The following is a 21,300-nucleotide window of genomic DNA, read 5'->3' as shown; positions in this document are numbered from 1 at the left end:
TTTCCCTGGTGGTCCAGTGGCTAAGACTCTGAGCTCCCAGTGCAGGGGCCGGGGTTCAATTCCTGGTCAGGGAACTAGATCCCACATGCCACAGTGAAGATAGAGGATCCTGTGTGCCATAACCCAGGGGAGCCAAATAAATAAAGAAATAAAAAAAAAAAAAAAAAAGAAAATTCTATGGACAGATGAGCCTGGCAGGCTACAGTCCATTGGGTCCCAAAGAGTTGGTCAGGACTGAGCGACTAAGCACAAGCACAGTCTCCCCTAGGGTCAGTGATTGGTGACCTTGATATGGGTGTAGATTGTCAAATGTATTTGGTTCCTAAAAAATAAAACTTTTGTTTGGGAAATGCTCTCACAAGGGAAACAGGACTTAATCAAAACTTTTTCCAGTTTATTTTTGTAAGTTTGCGTTGTTTTGAAATGTTGGGCAAGGCCTTGTATTTTGCTGTTACCATGTGACCGGATTGTTTTGTGGAATTTTGAAGGCTTGGGATCACAATCTTCCAACTTCAGAGGTGCCGTGGAAGGCACTACTTGGATGTAGTGGGTGAAGAACGTAGGAATGAGACTGCTTTGGATAAGACTGGGAAAAACCAAAAGACAGATGGACATGGAACATGGAGGGAATATATTTTGGAACTTGAATATCTCTGTGAGAGAAAGGAAGAGAGCAGTGTTTTGTGGCATATTGTCTTGTGCATACTGTATAACCTGACAGGTGTGTTTATTTAGACAACCCATTGCAAACATACGGGGTAATAATATTTAAGCATTTTGAGTGAGGGGAAGTGGGTTGAGGAGGCAGCAAAGATATAATCTTACAATAACCCTCTCTTAGCTCCTTCCTTGGTGGCTCAGACAGTAAAGAATCTGCCTATAATACAGGAGACCTACGTTAGATCCCTGGGTTGGGAAGATTCCCTGGAGGAGGACATAGCAACCCACTTCACTCTTCTTGCCTGAAGAATCCCCATGGATAGAGGAACCAGGCGGACCCGACAGGGAATGATGGAGTACACTTTACTAATGTAATATTCTCAACACAATGGAGAGGTTAAGAGAATAGCATCAAAGAGAGAATCTACCAAGACCCTTATGAAAGGGAAAAGCGTATCAGAGCCAACAAAGTTCCTTCTAGGTCACCAGGGTAGTAGATCTGATTAGGGCTTGAGGTCAAAATCAAAGGTGTAACAAGTGTTCATTTCCCTTGAAAAACAAAGACCTAAAAAACCTTCCTTTAAAAAAAATATTCTTTGTTCAGATGACCAAAGCCCCTGTGTGTTAATAAAAGAATCAAATAAATAAATTTCTTTTGAAATGGAAAAAAAAATCATCATAATTTCGTGATTTAAAACATGAGTATTCTTCTGAGATTATTAGGAAATAAGAATCAGAAATCATGTAGACTTTAGAAGGAATTGAAACCAAGCAAATATGATTACTTAAAAAAAAAAAAACAGTCTTAGGGTCCCATTGAGAATGGTCCCCTCTCCAGGGGGCAGCAGAGACGCCCAAAAGAAGACGAAGATCTCGGCGATCCGAGAGAGGACTAGTTGGTCGGGGCAGGGCCGGCGCTGGGCGCAGAACTGCTGCCCGAGGGGCGGGTTGGAGGAGCGGTCGGGGACCGCGGCCGGAAAAAGAGGCAAAGAGGTGACTTCTCAGATAAGCTTTCAGAGACGACGCTCTACGCCCGCCCGCCCGTCCGGAGGCGGGGTGGCAGCCCGATTAAAGAAGCAGCCAGCCTGGAAGGAAGGAAGAAGCGAGGGAGGGACGGGAACAGTAGGAGGAGGAGCAGCGAGCTGGGCTGCAGCGACCGGAGGAGGAGCGGCCCCGGCGAGGCCACGTTTCGTTTTTTTTTCTTTATTTTCCACCGAAATAGTTCTCGCAGGCTCTCCCGGAGGACAGATCGCGCCGAAGCCCGGGGCCCCCGACCTTCCAGGTGACAGCCGGTCACCCTGGTAGGAATCAGCTCCGCCCCAAGTCACCCCCTCCCGCCCGCCCACAGCCAGTTCCCCGCCCAGCCTCCCCGTGCCCGCCCGCGGCGAGCGGCGGCCGCAGCGGCTCTGCAGCGCCGGAAAGGGCGGCGAGGGCCCTCGGACCCCGAGGAGCCGCGGACGAGGAACGGGGAGGTCTGACCCCACGCGCGAGCCCGAGAAAGGAGGATGGCGATTTAACTCGCCCTCTTCAGCCAGTCCTGCTGCCCGGCGCTGCCCGGGTGCCCGCCGCCAAAGCCCGGGAGCCGCGCCCGGAGAAGTGCCGCATGGGGCAGGGCCGCTAGGGCGCGGAGTTCGGGGTCTCGCCGAGTAGGGCGCACGGCCCGGCGCAGCAGTTGGCACAGTTTCGGCGGCGCCTTCAACGCGAGAACTGGGGGTGTGGGGGGCGCGGCGGGCCTCTCCTCCCGCCTCCGTGCCCTCCTCAGGAGGAGTGAGTTATGGAGCCCCCCAGCTGCATTCAGGATGAGCCGTTCCCGCACCCCCTGGAGCCCGAGCCTGGCGCCCCGGCGCAGCCTGGCCCCGGGAAGCCGAGCGACAAGAGGTTCCGGCTGTGGTACGTAGGGGGGTCGTGCCTGGACCGCAGGACCACGCTACCCATGCTGCCCTGGCTCATGGCCGAGATCCGCCGGCGCAGCCAGAAGCCCGAGGCGGGCGGCTGCGGGGCGCCGGCGGCCCGCGAGGTGCTTCTGGTGCTCAGCGCGCCCTTCCTGCGCTGCGTCCCCGCGCCGGGCGCCGGGGCCACTGGGGGCTCCGGCCCGACGGCCGCGCAGCCCAACCCGGCCGTGTTCATCTTCGAGCACAAGGCGCAACACATCTCGCGCTTCATCCACAACAGCCAGGACCTCACCTACTTTGCTTACCTGATCAAGGCGCAGCCCGACGACCCGGAGTCGCAGATGGCCTGCCACGTTTTCCGCGCTGCAGACCCCAATCAGGCAAGACCGCGCGGCTCCGAGGCCCCGGGGAGGGTCCGACACACCGGGAGGAGTGGCGGGGCTGCGGGCGCCGGTACCCCACGTTAAGGACAGGCTCTGGCCCCGCTGCTGGCGCGCGCCCTCCACGTGGCGCACTTGAGCGCAGCCGGTCCCGCTCCTCGGACCCCGAGTCCGGGAGCTGGCTTTTGGGGGCGGATGGGGCGGCGGGAGCAGATGACCCGCAGGAACGAGGACGAGAGAGGGAGGCTGAGTGGCCTCGAGACGGCGGAGGAGCTAGGACGATGCGGGGAGCAGCGCACGTCCTGGCAGGATCCCGACGTCTTGGGGTGTGACTGGAGAGACGGCATGCCCGGCCTTGGTCGAGTGTGTGAGTGCGTGAAGGTGTGTGTTTGAGTGTACGCGGGAGAGGGTTGGATTCCTAAAGGCCCTCGCACTCACCCTGGGTCTTGGTCGAGTCCTGTACCTTAGCCCCTTGATGGTTACATCTTCGTCACAATAACACCTGCAGGTCTCCGATGTGGGAAGATGTTTCAGAGCTGGGCTTAGGGAGAAGTTATTAGACATTGTCAGATAGTCAGCAAAATACGAACCTGCGTTTAGATGTTGAGCGAAAAGGCTTCTTCTTCTTCTTCTTCTTTTTTGCCGTTTTTTACACACTAATTGGAGACAGAATCAATACCCACTTGGGTGATTTAAAAATCAGTGTCTTAGAAGAGGCGAAAAATCTCTTTTCTAATATAATTTCTCTAGAGTTTACGAAATCGAGGTGCCTGTTACCAAACAGTACGTTTTTACTTCCTTAAGAAACGGACACATTTTTTCTTCTGGAGAGAGATAAACAGTTTTTACCACATTTTGGTTGTGTTTTGAAAAACAGCACCCCTCCTCCCCCTTTTAAATAAATGTGTAAGGAATTTTTTTTTACCGTGTCAAAAGTCCCTGAGATGCTGTCATTTTTGAGTTATTTGTTTGGGCAAAGTACTTTAGATTCTTTGGGAAAATAGTGATGTCTAAATATAAATCAATAAAGTTTCAGTTGTACTCTGTGGCCAGTTTCTTTAGCAGCTGCCCAATTAATAGTCAGATGAGAGAAACATTCTATAAGTAAGGCTTTAAGTTTTGAAAATTCATATGATACTAGAATATATGAATTTTCAAAAATTAAAGGGTCTTGTATCTGTAACAGAGAAGGAAATGGCAACCCACTCCAGTATTCTTGCCTGGAGAATCCCAGGGACAGAGGAGCCTGGTGGGCTGCCCTCTGTGGGGTCGCACAGAGTCGGACCAGACTCAAGCAACTTAGCAGCAACAGCAGCAGTATCTGTAACAGAAAGACTGTGTGTTTAATAGCTTTCCACAAAAGGCCTATAGTTCAGCTGAAGAAAATAAAAGTTCAACATCTTCTGATTCCATCAGTTACCTTGTAAGCTAGTTTAATATGCTCAGAACTCCCAGTGTGAAGAGAGCGATTTTGATTTATGGGACCTCTGTTACATTATGGTAAAATACCTTATTACAGATGATCTCAGAATCCTAACCATGATTAAAATGAATTTCATTTCATACTTATCTGTTCAAAATTTATTTTTAGCTGTCAGCTATGTTGAAGTTGGAAGGCAGCGTGTTCTTTATTTCCACTGTTGTAGTACTGTATCACTATCTTTATTGTTTTAAGATTTTTGGGTTCTGTGAGTAAGATGGAAGTAGTGGCATTTTTCTAGGACTTTAAGGAATATTTCGAGATTCTTGACGGTTCTTTTCTTCAGGTCTGAAGCATGACACATCATTGCTAATTTCATTGATGGTCAAAGTTTGTTTCTGGGTTATAGCACCTTAAATTCTCAACAGTAGCTATTGAGTTTTCCCTGGACTCACTGAAGTTCAATTAAAATATCCCATTTTATTTACCTTCCTTTTTGTATTTAGATTTGAGAGGCTGAATGTGCTGTCACTTTACAAATAATAGCATGTGTAAGCTTATGTACCCGCTATGTAGGAGCCGTGGAAGCCAAATGGCTTTTTGATAAAAGAAGAAACAAATTTTTCCTGTTTATTGTCATTTCCTAGTTGAGTCTTTGATCTAAAGATGTAGATTACTATTTGCCCCAAACCTAGAGAGCCCCTGGCAGAGGATCATTAATTTGAAAGGCCAGACCTTGTCTACTTAAGAATTATCTCCAGCCATAAATCAAGGGTTGCAAACCTCAGTGGCTGGGAGGATGGTTGAGTGAGGTCCATGGAGGACTAAATAGGGAAGTTCTTTCTCAAGGTGCTGCTCAGCTCCAGATGGAAATTACATTAACAGAATATAAGCTCAGTGTTGACCAAACTTCTGATTTCTCAAGAGAAAATGGAAATTTGGATTTTTACATATGAGTCCACATTTTAAAGTATTAGCAAGTATTTTAAACATTTAAGAATCCTATCTGGGCTAAACAAAACACATCTGAAGTTTGGCTTCAGAGATCTAAGGGTGGCCACTTTTGATCTTGCGCATAAATATTTGCTGAGTGGCCAAGTGCAGTCATTAGATACTGTGTGCTCTTTGTCACATTTCCTTTTGAAACAGTGAGGAGAGTTAGAATGATTTGGAAGGCAGAATTTATAAGTCAGATTTCCAGTAGTGATGATTCCACAGTTGAACTTGTTTGAGGATGAATCACATTATTTCCATCCAGCAGTATACCTCATATAGCGTAGAATCTCTGGATTTTTCTGAGCACCTATGAAATGAGAAGGAAGAAAATTTGCTGTTTGCTTTGCCACTGAATTCTACATTTGAAGTAGAGACTTATTTGTTCTTGTTTAGTCGCTAAATCATATCTGACTCTTTTGCGACCCCATGGACTATAGCCTGCCAGGCTTCTCTGTCCATGGGATTTACCAGGCAAGACTACTGTAGTGGGTTGCCATTTCTTTCTCCAGGGGATCTTCCCAATCCAAGGATTGAACCCGCATCTCCTGCATTGACAGGCGAATTCTTTACCACTAAGCCATCAGGAAGCCCCAGAGAATTATTTAGTTGGACTTTAAGATTATGGCTAAATCTCCTAAATATTTTCTACAGTCCCTGAACAAAATATGGAAGGTAGCCTGGAGCAGAAGTCCTGCAAACATCCCCAAGTAAACTAGCCTCTGCTTTGTCTTTCTTGCCTGTCCCTTTTCTGAAACAGACCTGTCTGTTGGATGCCCATATAACTTATTGTTTAATGCAGGACAATTTTATGAGAAAGGAGGTGTCGTTAAACTTACACTGGCATAACAACTATAAAACTGGACTGTTTAGGGCAAACAGGAACATAGATGACCATAAATAAATGGAAAAGTTTGTGTTTCTGCCAAGTCACAGAAATGGAGGATATGGTTTCTGTATATAAAATGATGATGTTTTGCAGCGTATCTACTCATACATCTTTTAGGGGGTGGATCTCTTTTTGAGGGTGACCTCAAAGATGGGAGTGCTGTGTGTATGCGAGTAGCTTGGGTCTGTTGTGGGGAGTTGCCATAGTGATGTGCCCTCTGGCTCCACACCTTCCTGGTGGGTAAGAGTTAGCCTAAGGATGCTAAACCTTAACCTGGAGGAGTGCTCTGCTATAATGCTCTAATGCAGAGCTATTTTTCCCAGGTGCAAAGAGAGGTGTGGGTTGGGAGCAAGTGAACTAGTTCCAGTTCAAATATATGCCAATACAGATTGCTTCCCATTTATTCAAGCCTGTGTAGTCTTGCATGGGAGGAATGTCAGTCAGCATGCATCAGCCAAGGTTGGGTATTTGAAAAGTGCTTAACTCTGCATAACTTAAAAAACAGTTGCACTGGCATAAATTGAGTCGTAGACTTAAAACTGGTTGGAGAAACCAAGAATCTCTGATTCTATACCTAAAATCTTGGGAAGGTCACTAATATTCTTCAAAGTACTTGCCTTTATCTACCTTCAGAAAGAGCCTGAATGTAGCATTCAGAAAATACTACATATTTAGCATTATCTCCATTTCCCCATGAAAAAGCAGAACTTGTTTATGTTATATATATATTTTTATATTAAAAATAAGAATTGTTAGTGTTTAGTACTCTTGCCTGGAAAATCCCATGGGTGGAGGAGCCTGGTAGGCTGCAGTCCATGGGGTCGCAAAGAAGCGACTTCACTTTCACTTTTCACTTTCATGCACTGGAGAAGGAAATGGCAACCCACTGCAGTGTTCTTGCCTGGAGAATCCCAGGGATGGGGGAGCTTGGTGGGCTGCTGTCTATGGGGTCACACAGAGTTGGGCACGACTGAAGCAACTTAGCAGCAGCAGCAGCAGCATAACGCTTGTTAGAGATTACATGTGTTATCATTTGCATGAGACTCAACAGCATGTGTTTCAGATTATAGAATGAGTAGTCATTTAAAACACAAAAACATGATTGCTGTAATTTTCATTGATTTCGTTTGTGTGTATATTCCTTGAAGCTCACAAGAATGTACTTTCAAAGAGATTTTACAAATTGTGTTCTTAAAATTAAAAAGTGAACTCGACATGGTTTATTTTCAACTCTAAGTTCTCTAAGCCTGTGGGTTTGTTGCTTCTTTTAAAATATTTAGTATTTTCTGAACTTTGCTCAGATAACAAAGTTTTACCCATATATTTTCAAAAGATCATTTTTATTGTTGTCAGAGTTGAGGATCAGTGGCTCTGGGAATATACAAGCAAGGAAACCAAAGAAATAGAAATCTTGAAATTTTCACATCTCTCTCTGTGCTTTCCAAGTACTTTGTGCTATTCTAGACGGGTAGATCTCTTCCCTCGTGTTTGCTCTAGTCACTTTTTTTTTGTTCTCTCCCTTTCTAATCTGAGGTGGATCTAATCTGCCTTGGCTTTGTAGTAGGATCGTGACTACCGTATCTAGGGGAAAGGTAAAAATGTATACCCAGAGACTCCCACTTGTGAATGGCGTGTTATAGTGAAGATGGTGGTGTTTGGTATCAAGGCTTGTTTATCATAAACCAGAGATTCTCAAACTTGAGTGCGTGTCAGAATCACCTGGTGAGCTTGTTCCAACAGACTGGTGGCCTCCACCCTGAGTTTCTGATGTTATCAAGTTCTCTGATGATGTTCAGACTCTGGTCTAGGGACCACGGTTTGAGACCCACTGCCCTCAGTGATTCTGTTCATCTGGTTGGGTATATAATCCTTTCTATTCTCTTGGTTATTTTTGCAGCTGTTCTCAAACTTGCAAGTTCAGGGTGAGTGTAGGGAGGAATAATATCTACAGAAGATTTTTAAGAAGCTCTTCATTTTATAGCTTAATAGCTTTGCATATTTTCTTTGCTGCTGCTGCTGCATTGCTTCAGTCGTGTCTGACTCTGTGCAACCCCATGGACGGCAGCCCACCAGGCTCCCCCATCCTTGGGATTCTCCAGGCAAGAACACTGGAGTGGGGTGCCATTTCTAGATAGACATTATTCTGCCAGACATGCTGAGACTAGCCATATGTTTAATGAAAACATGACCTTTCAAGCCAAAGTTTTAGGTTCTTCAGATGGCTTATTCAATTTGTAAGGAATATATTCTAATGTTCAATTACGATAAATTTTTGCAAAAATCGAAGCTGTATTTATTTGAATCTGCAGAACTAACATGTAAAACATCAGTATGTGTAATATACTGTCTATTAAGAAAAAAAAAATCAGGCAAGAAGAAACAGAATTGACAGTTTGGTGAAAAAGATTATGACTACTCTGAGTGATTATTGCAAACTTTTCTTTTCTCTCCTTCTCCTTCCTCCTCCTCCTCCTCCTTTTTCTTTTTAAATCTCATGGCTTTTGTTTGTTTTGTTAAAATCGTCTGGATAGTGATTTTAGACGCCCATTTCTTTGGGGCTGTGTTGCCATGTTGTGGTGGCTTCCCAGGTGGCGCTAGTGGTAAAGAACCCACCAGCCAATGTAGGAGACACAGGTTCAATCCCTGGGTTGGGAGGATCCCCTGGGGAAGGGCACGGCAACCCACTCCAGTCTTCTTGCCCGGAGAATCCCCATGGACAGAGGAGCCTGGTGGGCTAGAGTCCATGTAGTCGCACAGAGTTGGACACGACTGAAGCAACTTACTATGTACCACCGCATGCCATGTTTTTACTTAGATAGATCCCCCTGTAAAATGAGGGACAGATCAATTATAAACTAATTTTGTAGTACATTTAGAATTATTGACCAGATAAAGGATTTTGCTTGAATTATGGTCTATATAAAATATTAACAGAAATTTGGTAATTCATTGGGAGGCATCAACTAAGCATGCCATTGGCTTGTTACTTTAAGGCTGTAATGTGATTACTAACATACACCATAGTATGTCTATCTAAATAGCTTTTTAATGCTTAAAAGCTAACCTTTGTTGAGCTCTTGTTAGATGATATTACTGCCCTTAATGCTTGTCCTAGGTTATCACATTTTATCTTCACAATAACAGTGTAAAGTATGTATCAGTCTCCCTCCCATTTTACAGATGAGAAAACTGAGCTAAAGAAAGTTTAAATATTTCCCTAAAGACACAAAGCTTGTAATGGTAGAAGCAGTTTCCAGTCTGTGTGAATAGTTCTCTTATCTGCTACTCTAAAAATCTGATTTTAGTTGTTAGTGATAGGAAACTTTATGCTATCACTTTTTCCCCATTAAAAAAATACATAGTTGTTTTATTTTATTTTGTTTTCCAGTTTTATTGAAGTATAATTAACGAGCAAAAGTGAAAGTGTGTTAGTCGCTCAGTTGTGTCTGACTCTTTGTAACCCCGTGGACTGTAGCCTGCCTGGCTTCTCTGTCCATGGGATTCTCCACACAAGAATACTGCAGTGAGTGGGTTGCCATTCCCTTCTCCAGGGGATCTTCCAGACCCAGAGATCAAACCGAGCCTTCTGCATTGGAGGCAGATTCTTTACCATCAATAATTGTACATATTTAAAGGTATACTGTAGTGTTTTGATATACATATCAAATGGAAGGATTACATCAAGCTAATTAACATATCCATCAACTCAGATAGGTGTTGTTTTCTCTGTGTGTGTATGGTGAGAAAACTTAAGATCTACTCTTTTGGCAAATTTCAAGTATACAATATAGTATTATTAACTATAGTCACCATGCTCTCTATTAGATCTTCAGAACTTTCTCATGCTGCATAATTGAAGTTTGTGTCCTTTGACCAACATCTCCCCGTGTCTCCCATCCCCCAGCCTCTGGCAACCACTATTTTACTCTCTGCATTTATGAGTCTGACTTTTTAAATTACATGTATAAGTGAGATCATGCAGTGTTTGTCCATCCCCCCCCCCCCCCCCCCCCCCCGCCACCACTTTTTAATTAAAAGTCTCCACATTTAAATGTATTCATTAAATTTGTAAAATAATAATGAAATGCTGAATGCATGGTTGGATATAGTTTTGCCAGTGTGTATTTTTGTTTTAATGGAAAGTGAAAAGCTGTATGATTTGTTAGACTGGAGAAGCTGAAGTCTAGTCTTTTATATTGTGTCTTTAGGAGTGGCAGGGAAGTGAACTGTGAGAGTCTTGTTTGTAACCTTTGTAACTACTTTGACCTGAAGTGTTAGTCACTCAGTCAGGTATTACTCTTTGCAACCCCATTAGGAGGCCATCTATGGGGTGGCATAGGAGGCCGTCTATGGGGTGGCACAGAGTCGGATATGACTGAAGCGACTTAGCAGTAGCAGTAGCAGGACTGTAGCCCACCAGGGTCCTCTGTCCTTAGAATTCTATGGGCAAGAATACTGGAGTGGGTTGTCATTTCCTTCTCTAGGGGATCTTTCCAACCCAGGAATTGAACCTGGGTCTCCTGCACTGCAGGCAGATTCTTTATGGTCTGAGCCACCAGGGAAGCCCTGATAACTACTTTAGTTTAGAATAAAGATTCTTTAGGATATGTATTTAAGAATGGGTACAACCATGCATTTGTTTTATTGACCCTTAAAGGATATAAATACTGTAAAGTATAACAAAGTAGAAAGTATAAATTATAAAAATGTATTGTAATATCAAAGTATATAATTATAAAGTGTGAAATTATAAAATATAAAAGTAGTGCATCTTACCATCATTATAAAACATATACAGTAAAGCAAAAAATATTGGTATCAAGTTGTGCTATTTTAATTACCTTGGGTTAAAGGGAAAGAATATGTAAATTTTAAGGTTACATTAATCCCAGTGACCTGATGGGCTGATATATGGTTTTGCAGTTCAAGTAGGGAAAGGTGGTTCAAAACAGCATTCATGGGTTCACAGTAACATCAGCCTGCTGAACCCGTGCTGTGGCAGCCAGTGCCATAGGCATGCGTTTGGGAAAATAACATCGTTCATCACATTGAATTTAGCTCATTAGTGTAATTGTTACTGGTTTTATACTTGTGTTCGTGGGTATTTTGTAAGTTGGCTTTGGTTTGAAAATTGTTTAAAAGCTAGAGCTGTAAGTATCTAAAGTTTATGTCTAGATTTTTGTGAGCATGTTTAAAGTAACAGTAAAATAATTATGTTAACATCTTAATTTATATTCAAAAGTATTCTAACAACCAAAGATAAGTTCAGAAAACTCCTGGCTTAAACTTTCAGGTGTTATTTCATATGACGCCAATCATCTATGATCCTATGCAGAGAGGGAAAAAAGTATGAGATTAAAATTTTGGTGGGTTTAATTTCAGATAATCTTATCACAGGTGTTTGCAGCTCTACAAAAAAGATACAGAGGTATTCTCCAAATTACTGATCCCTTTTAAGTTTTATTTCTTGTAAGAGGTTGGGTTGGAAAGAGGATCTCCTTCTCCTAGTAATGGGATCTTCCTGGTTACATATAGAAGCCTAAATTTGCTGCTTCAGATCTTTTATTTTGTGGATGCCCTTAACTAGTTGGATAGTCCTCACTTTGGAACTCTTGAGAATTTTTACAGGAATTTCTATAATTGTCAAAGTTAGAACATGGAACTTCATACTGTCAGTATTATATAACTTCTGAGTAGTTTGAAATCAGTTTCAGATTGCAAGTCAAACAGTGTTTCTGGTTGAGCAAATCAAGTAATATTTTATATCTCACAATTGTATCTTCACTCACATTTTCCATAATAGGTTATACAATGTAGACAGATACATTTATGGCTTAGGGTTTTACAAAGCAACAAACAAATCTATCTTCTGGCCTCAGATAGCTCCCAGTTTTTTCAATTCACCTCTTGCCCTGACTTCAGCCATTTAATTCTCATTAGCTAGGCAGTTCGAGGGATTTTCTTGAGTTTACCTGAAATTAAACTGATGGCTTTCCTGCTTGGTTCTGCAAGTATTTCTGTTCCTTAGATTTCCAGTGACATATTCTTAATACCAGGTTTCCTAAGTGGTGCTAGTAGTAAACGACCTGCCTGCCAGTGCAGGAGATGTAAGAGATGTGGGTTCAATCCCTGGGTCGGGAAGACCTCCTGGAGGAGGGCATGGCAACCCACTCCAGGCAAGGCAACGTCTCTTGCCTGGAGACTCCCATGGACAGAGGAGCCAGAGTCGGACAGGACTTAAGCAACTTAGCACGCACGCAAGTGCTTTGTGCCTGGTGGGATTCCCCGTTACTGTGTGTTGCATGCTCTGCACCCTCCACTTTGGAGACTACCCAGTGTCTGCTGTCGGACTCTTACATATTGTACACTGCCTGCTTGATTGAATATCTTTCCACTTTTGGAAGCTAGTCTTCCCCCTTCTGAGGGATGATCTGGTTGTCTGGTCCTTACCCCTTCCTGTTGGTTCCCTCCAAAGCTGTTAGCCATTATTTACTGATTTTATTTTGGTTTTCATAGGGAATTTTGCTAAGATCTATTGGCAGGAACATAGCCTAGTGGTGATAGGTAGTAGGCATGATCCCTCTATATTCACCCATAATTCTATATCTAATTTGAGGAAGGTTCAATAGGCTGCATTTAGAAAATTAGATTTCTCTCTAGTTTCTAATAGTACTGATAAAGCAATATGAAAGTGTGTGGTGTTATATTTTATTTTTCGACAGCCCTTTATATTTTAACTTCCCCCATTCAATTCAAATGGCCAAATTGTTCTGTTAAAATAATAATGGCATTTGATAAAATTGCCTGCTGTATATTCCTTAAAAAATGTGTTAGTTATAGCAATAACTAATAACTAATATAACTAGCCAATGCCACTAACCAATAACTAATATGACATGTGGGATCTGGAAGTTAATTGATATTTAACTTTCATTTCTGTTGAAAGTTAGAGTAAAGATATGTTGAAATTATATTGTTCATTTTTAATAACTGGAGTGTGAATGAGACCAAATTAAATCTAGCTTAATTAATATATGAGGTAGTATTGAAATACTTTGGAATAAAAGTATAATTAAAAAAAAATCTTCAATTTCTCAACTATTCTTACCTAAGCCCATCTTGTAGTTTAACAGAGTTTGTTATCTCTCTTTTGCTTGATCCACCACAATTATCCAGCGTTGGAGTCTATCTTTAGAAAGTATGCTCTAAACTTCTAGGAACCATGTTAAAAAATAATAGATACATATTCATGATTATATTAGCTCTAAGCAGTATATATGTATTTAGTTTCTTTTTCAACCTTTGACTTCTTTTTTTTCCTTTCTTTTTTATTTTTTAAATTGTGAAAGTATGATAGCACATTTAATGGGAGACTTGGAAAATACCGAGCAAAGTTACATATAGTTCCACTATATAAAACAATTATTTTTTTAAGTAGACAAATTAAGATTTTTTTTTAGTTGGAGTTTCAATATCAAATTCAAAAATTAATAGAATGAACAGACAGAAAAGGAGAAGGTATAGTAGACCTGAAAAGCACTGTGAACCAATTCAACATTGTTAAGATGTATACAGTTTTCACACAACAGCAGGATAAAAATATGTTTGTTTTCTTGACTGGAGGGTCTCAAATTTTAGCATGCATCACCTGGAGGATTCATTTGCATGCTGACTGCTGGATCTCCATCCCCAGAGTTTCTGATTCAGTAAGTCTGGGGTGGGGCCAGAATTTGCATTTCTAACGATTCCTCGGTGATACTGGTGCTGCTGGTGTAGAACCACACTCTGACAACTGCAGCTCTAGACTGGGGGCTGACACACTCTCCCCTTTGTTTTTGGAAACACAGTTTCTGTGAACACCGCCCCCGCCCCCCACTCATCTATTTACATATTGTCTGTGGCTGCTTTTGTTCTGCAGTGACAGTACTGAGTGTTTTTGACAGAGACCCTATGGCCACCAAGCCCCAGGTTTTTATTATCTGGCATTTTATAGGAAATGTTTGCTGACCCCTTCTCTAGCAATCCTGTTAAAAATAGGTATTTTTATCTCCATTTAATAGACGAGAAAACTAAGTCAGTAATTTTCCTAAGGATGCAAGCCAGCAGTAGCAGCAGATATGGATTTCTGAACCTCATGCCTTTTCTGAAGCCCACTTTGTAAATTTTTTATCGATGGCCCTTAAATGTGTCCATATAGCTCAGAGTGCCAGCTTCTTTCAGCATTTACATGCTTACTTGACATCTGCATGTGAATATGTATTTGCTGATACTTATAACCTGGTAATTGTATTTGAGTCCTACTTTTCACTTCCCAAGTACAGTCCTCATGAAGGACAGTCCTCATTGAAGGAAGTCATCATGTTGATTCTGCTTTCAACACTGACTTTTTTTTTTTTAAATTTTTGGCTGCACTGGGCATGTGGGATCTTAGTTCCCTGAACAGGGATGGAACTGTGTCCTCTGCAGTGGAAGCCCAGAGCCAACCACTGGACTGCGAGGAAAGTCCAAAACTTGGTTTTTAGTATGTCCATGTCTCTCCAAGACCACTGCCACCACCTGGGTCTAATTCTCATCAGGTCTTTCTGGGACTATTAGACTGCTCTCAACTATTCTCTCTGCTCTACTCTTGCTCTCTTATCAGTCCCTTCTTCAATGGAAGCACAAACCAGACCAGATTCCCTTTGTGCTCAGAGTAATATCCAAATTCTTCTCACGCAACCCTGCATGGCTCCGCCCCTTCATCTCCCCCCGTCCCTGGCCGCCCCCTCAGTCTCCTCTTGGACTGCTCCTCTCCTCATGTTCCCTACATTTCAGTCATCCTTAGCCAAGTCCAACTGAGATCACTGCAGAGTCTTCGCAAGTGTGCTTTCCATTCTTAGCCATTCTCAGGTTTCAGTTCTTTGCTTGACTCGCAAATAACACATCCTCAGATTGGCCTCTGACAATGCTCTAATAAAGTCGGTAGATATCTCAAATTTTCACTTCTATCTCAGCCCTTTATTTGTTTTCCTTTCGGCATTCACACATTTAAAATTAATTTAAAAAACATTTTCTCTGAATACTGTCACCACCTCTAGAATGTAAGCTCCAAAGAGACAGCAGTCTTGTCTGGTCATGGTTGTATCCTCAGATCTGCTGCTGCTGCTAAGTCGCTTCAGTCCTGTCCGACTCTGTGCGACCCCAGAGATGGCAGCCCACCAGGCTCCCCCATCCCTGGGATTCTCCAGGCAAGAACAGTGGAGTGGGTTGCCATTTCCTTCTCCAATGCATGAAAGTGAAAAGTGAAAGTGAAGTCCCTCAGTCGGGTCCAACTCCTAGCGACTCCATGGACTCCACCTTACCAGGCTCCTCTGTCCATGGGATTTTCCAGGCAAGAGTACTGGAGTGGGGTGCCATTGCCTTCTCCGATCCTTGGATCTAGTCTTATAGTAAAAGTTATTGCTAACAAGTTGAAATTAAGCAGAGTAAGAATTGGCCCCTACCCTCAAGGAATTTAAATCTACTGGTGAGAACTTAAAAGTCTCCTGGCAGTAACATGCATGTGCTCTCATACTTGTTGCTTTTCCTTAACTTTAAGAAGTGTTGATTTTATTGGTTGCACAATATTATTTTTCTTATGAATACTTTTAAAGACATCATACTGCTTATAGTATTAAATGTGGTTTAAGCAGATATTTTTGAAATAAGCAGATATTTTTGAAATAAGCAGATATTTTTAAAATAAGTAAAATTATGCAGTTTCTGAAAACAAAATTGTAAACTCATTTGAGATGGACCTTTCCCCTCCCATATCAAAACACAAGGATTTTAGTGAGGCTGCCAATGTGAGAAAACGTGAATGTTTGAATAACGTGAGGCACCTGGAAGATGGTCAGCAAGAGTGGTGTTGTGAATACACCCTTGCAAGATTTGGATATATTTTAGTTTCAGTTCAGATGTTATTTAGGCTTCTCCATGGAAATAAGGTCTCATTTGGAAGGCTATTTATTTTCAAAATACTTTGAATGGCTTCTGTGTTTTACTCCCAAATCTAAAATAGACCTTTTAAACCTTATCCTTAAAGGGGCAGGGAAGTGCTTAAGGGGTGTCTCAAAAAAAAAAAAAATTCTTTTTTTAAGTCAAAAAAGTTAAATGAATGAATGACAAGAAGACACCAGGGTAACCAGGGATGGGAAAGAAAAAAAATATGGCCCATGTCCACGGTGAACTGTTGACCAGTAATCAAATGTACGATTTGTATTCTGGATTTCTTTATTTGCTTAAATAGCATGACCTTGTGACAGAGTGATTTTCGGCTGGTCTGTTTACTTCCTTTGTATTCTTTTTATCTAATGTTTGTAATAAGAGCAGTTGATAGGTTAGTTTTTGTTTTCAGTGACCACTGAGGCATGTACCAAGCTACACATAAGGGAGTGTTCATGCTTGGCAGCCATATCTCCATGGATTGGGGGTCAACTTTAAAGAAAGAAAAAAAAAATGACACAAGGAAAGATGATCTTATTTTTCCAGGAAAACTTAAAAGTGCCAAAGTTATTTACCTTTATAGAGACGCCTGTCTCTTCTCTTCCTCAGAAAGGGCATATTCTCCTCTTTCCTTCTTTGCCTTCAGGCATAATCTGTCCACCCATGAGCATCTCTGCATTTTTTTGAACGTTTGGTCCCTTGTATGGGGTAGGAGATGCCTCTGCTTCATTGATGGAGCCCTGTGTGTTTACTGAATGAGCATCTCTGTTTTGTCGTTTCCCTTTTTTTAAGTGATGGAGATGATCTTTGAAAGCCAGCTCTTCATTAGTAGGCCTGGCTTGAAGACGTAGGTATTGCTGATGGTGCATTTTTCTTTTCTTTTCCTATTTTTTTTAGCAGGGGGATCTTAGTTCCCTGACCAGGGGTTGAAACCATGCCCCCTGCAGTGGAAGTCGGAGAAGGCGATGGCACCCCACTCCAGTACTCTTGTCTGGAAAATCCCATGGACAGAGGAGCCTGGTAGGCTGTGGTCCATGGAGTCACTAAGAGTCGGACACAACAGAGCGACTTCCCTTTCACTTTTCACTTTCATGCATTGGAGAAGGAAATGGCAACCCCCTCCAGTATTCTTGCCTGGAAAATCCCAGGGACGGGGGAGCCTGGTGGGCTGCCGTCTATGGGGTCCCACAGAGTTAGACACGACTGAAGTAACTTAGCAGCAGCAGCAGTGGAAGTGCAGTGTCTTAACCCCTGGACCACCAGGGAAGTTGCTGATGGTGCCTTTTTTTTCAAGATAGCACATGTAGCTGCTTATTATGGCAAAAGGCAAACATGTAAATAGTTTAATAGCAGGTTTGCCTATTTAGCATTTTGTTTTTCTTTGCTCCCAGAGTGGAAGAAAAACTCACAAGCCTGTTCTGAGGAAGGAGAGGCTATAATGTACATACTCAGCTTGTTGGCAGTGGATTCCGTTTACCCTGTTCACATTACCCCCATTTACTTAGGAACCAGGGAGATGGATAGCTTCTGTGTGGATGTGGTTGTACCAATTTATTGTCTTTCTGGAGACCTTGTTTGCTGTGATCAGGCAGTGATTTTTTTTTTTTTTTTTTTTTTGAGAGTGGAATCATTTCCAGACATTGACAGTGGGAACTGACATGTGTATGCCCTGTAATTTTTTCTTATCTGTTTACATTTTCCAGATGAATTATTTTTAAATGTCATGCTGCCACCATGAAAAGGAGTTAAAACAAATGGTCTGCAGATACTCAGATATCCCTAAATCAAGTGGAGACTTTGAATAGCTTACTAAAATTATTGACAAAAAAATGTTGAAATGTCCTCAGTACCTGATACTACAAAGGACTTTGTATATGTTTTCAGTTCGGAGGTCTTACTCTTAATGAACAAAGTGTTTGTCTAATGCAGGTAGGCTAAACGTGGGGAAAATCCGATCCTTTACTCAAATCATTCTCTATTTTGGACATGTTCACATATGATCTCTCTCAAAAGAAGTGACTGTCTCCTACTGGAGTTTTCATTTGCTGTTTGGTGACTTTGCAAAGAAGAAAAGATTATTGACTCTGCAGGTGTGACCATGTGGAACAGAGATAACAGACCTTCAACTAGAGAAGGCAGACTGGACCCAGGAAATTGAAGCTCTGGGCTCCACTCTTCTGTGATTAATCATGTAATATGAACACTCTGTTAATCTAGTTAGTTAGTTAGTGTTAGTCACTCAGTCATGTCTGACTCTTTGTGACCCCATGGACTGTAGCCCGCCAGGCTCCTCTGTCTGTGGAATTCTACAGGCAAGAATACTAGGGTGGGTTGCCATTCCCTTCTCCAGAGGATCTTCCCAACCCAAGGATCGAACCCAGGTCTCCTGCATTGTAGGCAGATTCTTTACCATCTGAGCCACCCGGGAAGCCCTCTGTTAATCTGGATCATGGCTTTACCACTTGTTCTTTTGTCCATCACCCCATTCACTTACTTCTCTCAACATCTATTCATTTGTTCAGTTATCAGGGGAATTGAATGTTTCCTGTGTGCCTGGCATTCCATTGAGACTGATCTATAGAAAATAAACACATTCCCTGCTTCATGTTTCTTAGAGTTTTGTGGAGGAGTCAGACAAAACTGTGAATAAAGAGAATAGCACATTGTAGTAGCTGAGTGCCTGGCCTCTGGAGTCTGATCACTGAGACTCAAGCTCTACCGTCATTGGGCTCCATGCTCTGGGGAAGTTCCTGCCTCTCTCTGTATCTTGGTCTCCTCATCTGTAATATGGAAAGTGTAGCGTTGTTGTGAAAGTTAAATGAGTCCACTGATGTAAACTGTTTAAAACAGTACCACCTCAAAGTACTCTGTAAATATTAGTTGCTGCTGCTGCTACTGCTAAGTCGCTTCAGTCGTGTCCGACTCTGTGCGACCCCAACTGGAGTGGGTTGCCATTTCCTTCTCCAATGCATGAAAGTGAAAAGTGAAAGTGAAGTAGCTCAGTCATGTCCAACTTTTCGCGACCCCATGGACTGCAGCCTACCAGGCTCCTCCCTCCATGGATTTTCCAGGCAAGAGTACTGGAGTGGGGTGCCATTACGTGTCCATAAGTGTCCAATTTTGAAGGTGATAGAGTCTATGAAGGCAAAGACTGTGGTGCTATGAGGGAATAAAAGGAGGAAACTTTAGACTGGGTTGTGAAGTAGATTCTCCAGCTCTCTTTTCCTAATCAAATCTTATAATTCTCTTAAGCTCCCTCTGCCACTCAGCCCATGTGTTACAGAAGACTGGTCTCCTCTGCAGCTCTAGGATTTGTCTAGGAATCTGGTCCCTGGAGAAGGGAATGGCTCTCCGCCCCAATATTTTTGCCTGGAGAATTCTATGGACAGAGGAGCTTCATAGGCTACAGTCCATGGGGTCACAAAGAGTCAGACATGACTAAGCAACTAACGATGGTCCAAAGCCAATTTATAAGCTTGTATCTGGAGACCTAGTGGTCCCAGGGAATGCACCCGTTTGTGCCAGGGCAAGATGAGAAGTTTTCTCCTCACTTGTTGTGTGCAGAGTTAAAGCCTGGAACTGGAACTGCTGTTTCACTGCCAGAGTGATGGTGATACAGAGGAAAGTGCTCTGGAGACATCTGGGAAGAACTGTCCCTGGACTCTGATAGGAACAAGCCTGATAACCACCGACTTGCAGGCTTTTTCAGTTTACGTGCATTGAGTTGTGTTTTTGATGGTGGTGGTGGTTTACTCACTAAGTTGTTCTGATTCTTTTGAGACCCCCTGGACTGTAGCCCACCAGGCTCCTTTGTCCATGGGATTCTCCAGGCAAGAATACTGGAGTGTGTTGCCATTTCCTTCTCCAGGGGATCTTTCTGACCCAGGGATCAAATCCATGTCTCCTGCATTGCAGATGGATTCTTTACTGACTGAGCCAGCAGGGAAGCCCATGTTTTCTTCTACTTGTGGTCAAAAGTAAGAGCTGAGTCAAGAAGGGCTTATTGTGGAGATGATAATTAAGGATGATTTCCAAGTTTGCTGACTCTATTTTTTTTTTTTTTTTTTGGCCTTACCCCATGGCATGTGGGACTTTAGTTTTCTGACCAGGGATCAAACCTATACCTCCTGAATTGGAAGGCAGAGTCTTAACCCTTGGACCACCAGGCTTGTCCTCTGACTTTTTTCTTAAACTAATGGGTGAGTTTGTTACCATTTACAGATAAGAAGAAGGCTGGTTGGAGGAACTGGGGAGAAATAGGTTTTAGGTCAGAAATCCTATTTGTAAAATGAGAGGGCTGGAATGTTAGCAGTGATTTGCACACCTTTTCTTTTTCTGACCGAAGATTCCTAATAGGGATGACATCCTTCCGTCAGTATTTGTGATTTCTAGACCATTGGCAACCATTTTGACCAATATTGGGTCTGATCAGAATCTCAGCAGGGGTTATAAAGGGTGATCTGAGGATGTTTTTCAATCCAGTTGCACATAAGAACCTTGTGGGGAGTTTAAGAGAAGTATACAGTCTACTAGATTCTTGGGCCCCTCTCCAGACATACTGCATCAGAATCTCTAGGGTGAGATCTGGAAAGCTATTTCGAAACTGCAACTGGGGAGCAGCCCGCTTGGCACTTACTGCAGCTTGGATTTGGGGAGCCTCTGCTTTAGCGGGTGCCAGGTCTCTTCTTGTACGGCAGGGGTCCCAAACCAGGAAGTGGACTGCACAGCAGGAGGTAAGTGCTGGGCTAGTGAGTGAAGCTTCATCTGTATTTACAGCTGCTTCGCATTGCTCGTATTACAGCTCTGCCTCCTGTCAGACCAGCAGCAACATAATAAATGTAATGCCCCTGAATCATCTTGAAACTTACCCTTCTCCCCTTGGTCCTTGGAAAAATTGTTTTCCATGAAACCAGCACCTGGTGCCAAAAAGATTGGGGACAATTGCTGTACAGGGTTTTATTTTTAAATTAGTTACTTTTTAATTGGAAGATAATTGCTTTACAATGTTATGTTGGTTTCTGCCATACATCAACATGAATAAGCCATAGGTATACATGTATCCCCTCCCTCTTGAATCTCCCTTCCACCTTTCACCCCATTCCA

At 42.8% G+C, this 21,300-nt stretch overlaps 1 protein-coding gene across 2 annotated transcripts in view; it reads left to right on the top strand.

Moving 5' to 3' along the window:
- The first annotated feature begins 2,054 nt into the window (after window positions 1–2,054).
- TBC1D4 (TBC1 domain family member 4) overlaps window positions 2,055–21,300 on the top strand; it is a 219,384-nt gene continuing 200,138 nt past the window's right edge. For both annotated transcript variants that reach the window (XM_040266876.1, XM_040266874.1), the window contains exon 1: window positions 2,055–2,932. In XM_040266876.1, coding sequence (XP_040122810.1) covers window positions 2,435–2,932 — 498 coding nt within the window. In that variant the 5' untranslated portion in view covers window positions 2,055–2,434. The remainder of the gene's footprint in view (window positions 2,933–21,300) is intronic.

This window comes from Oryx dammah, unplaced genomic scaffold, assembly GCF_014754425.2.
Source record: "Oryx dammah isolate SB20612 unplaced genomic scaffold, SCBI_Odam_1.1 HiC_scaffold_24, whole genome shotgun sequence".
In the NCBI taxonomy this organism is placed as follows: domain Eukaryota; kingdom Metazoa; phylum Chordata; class Mammalia; order Artiodactyla; family Bovidae; genus Oryx; species Oryx dammah.
The sequence above is the reverse complement of the archived record's forward strand: the minus strand, read 5'-3'. Positions and strand labels throughout refer to the sequence as shown.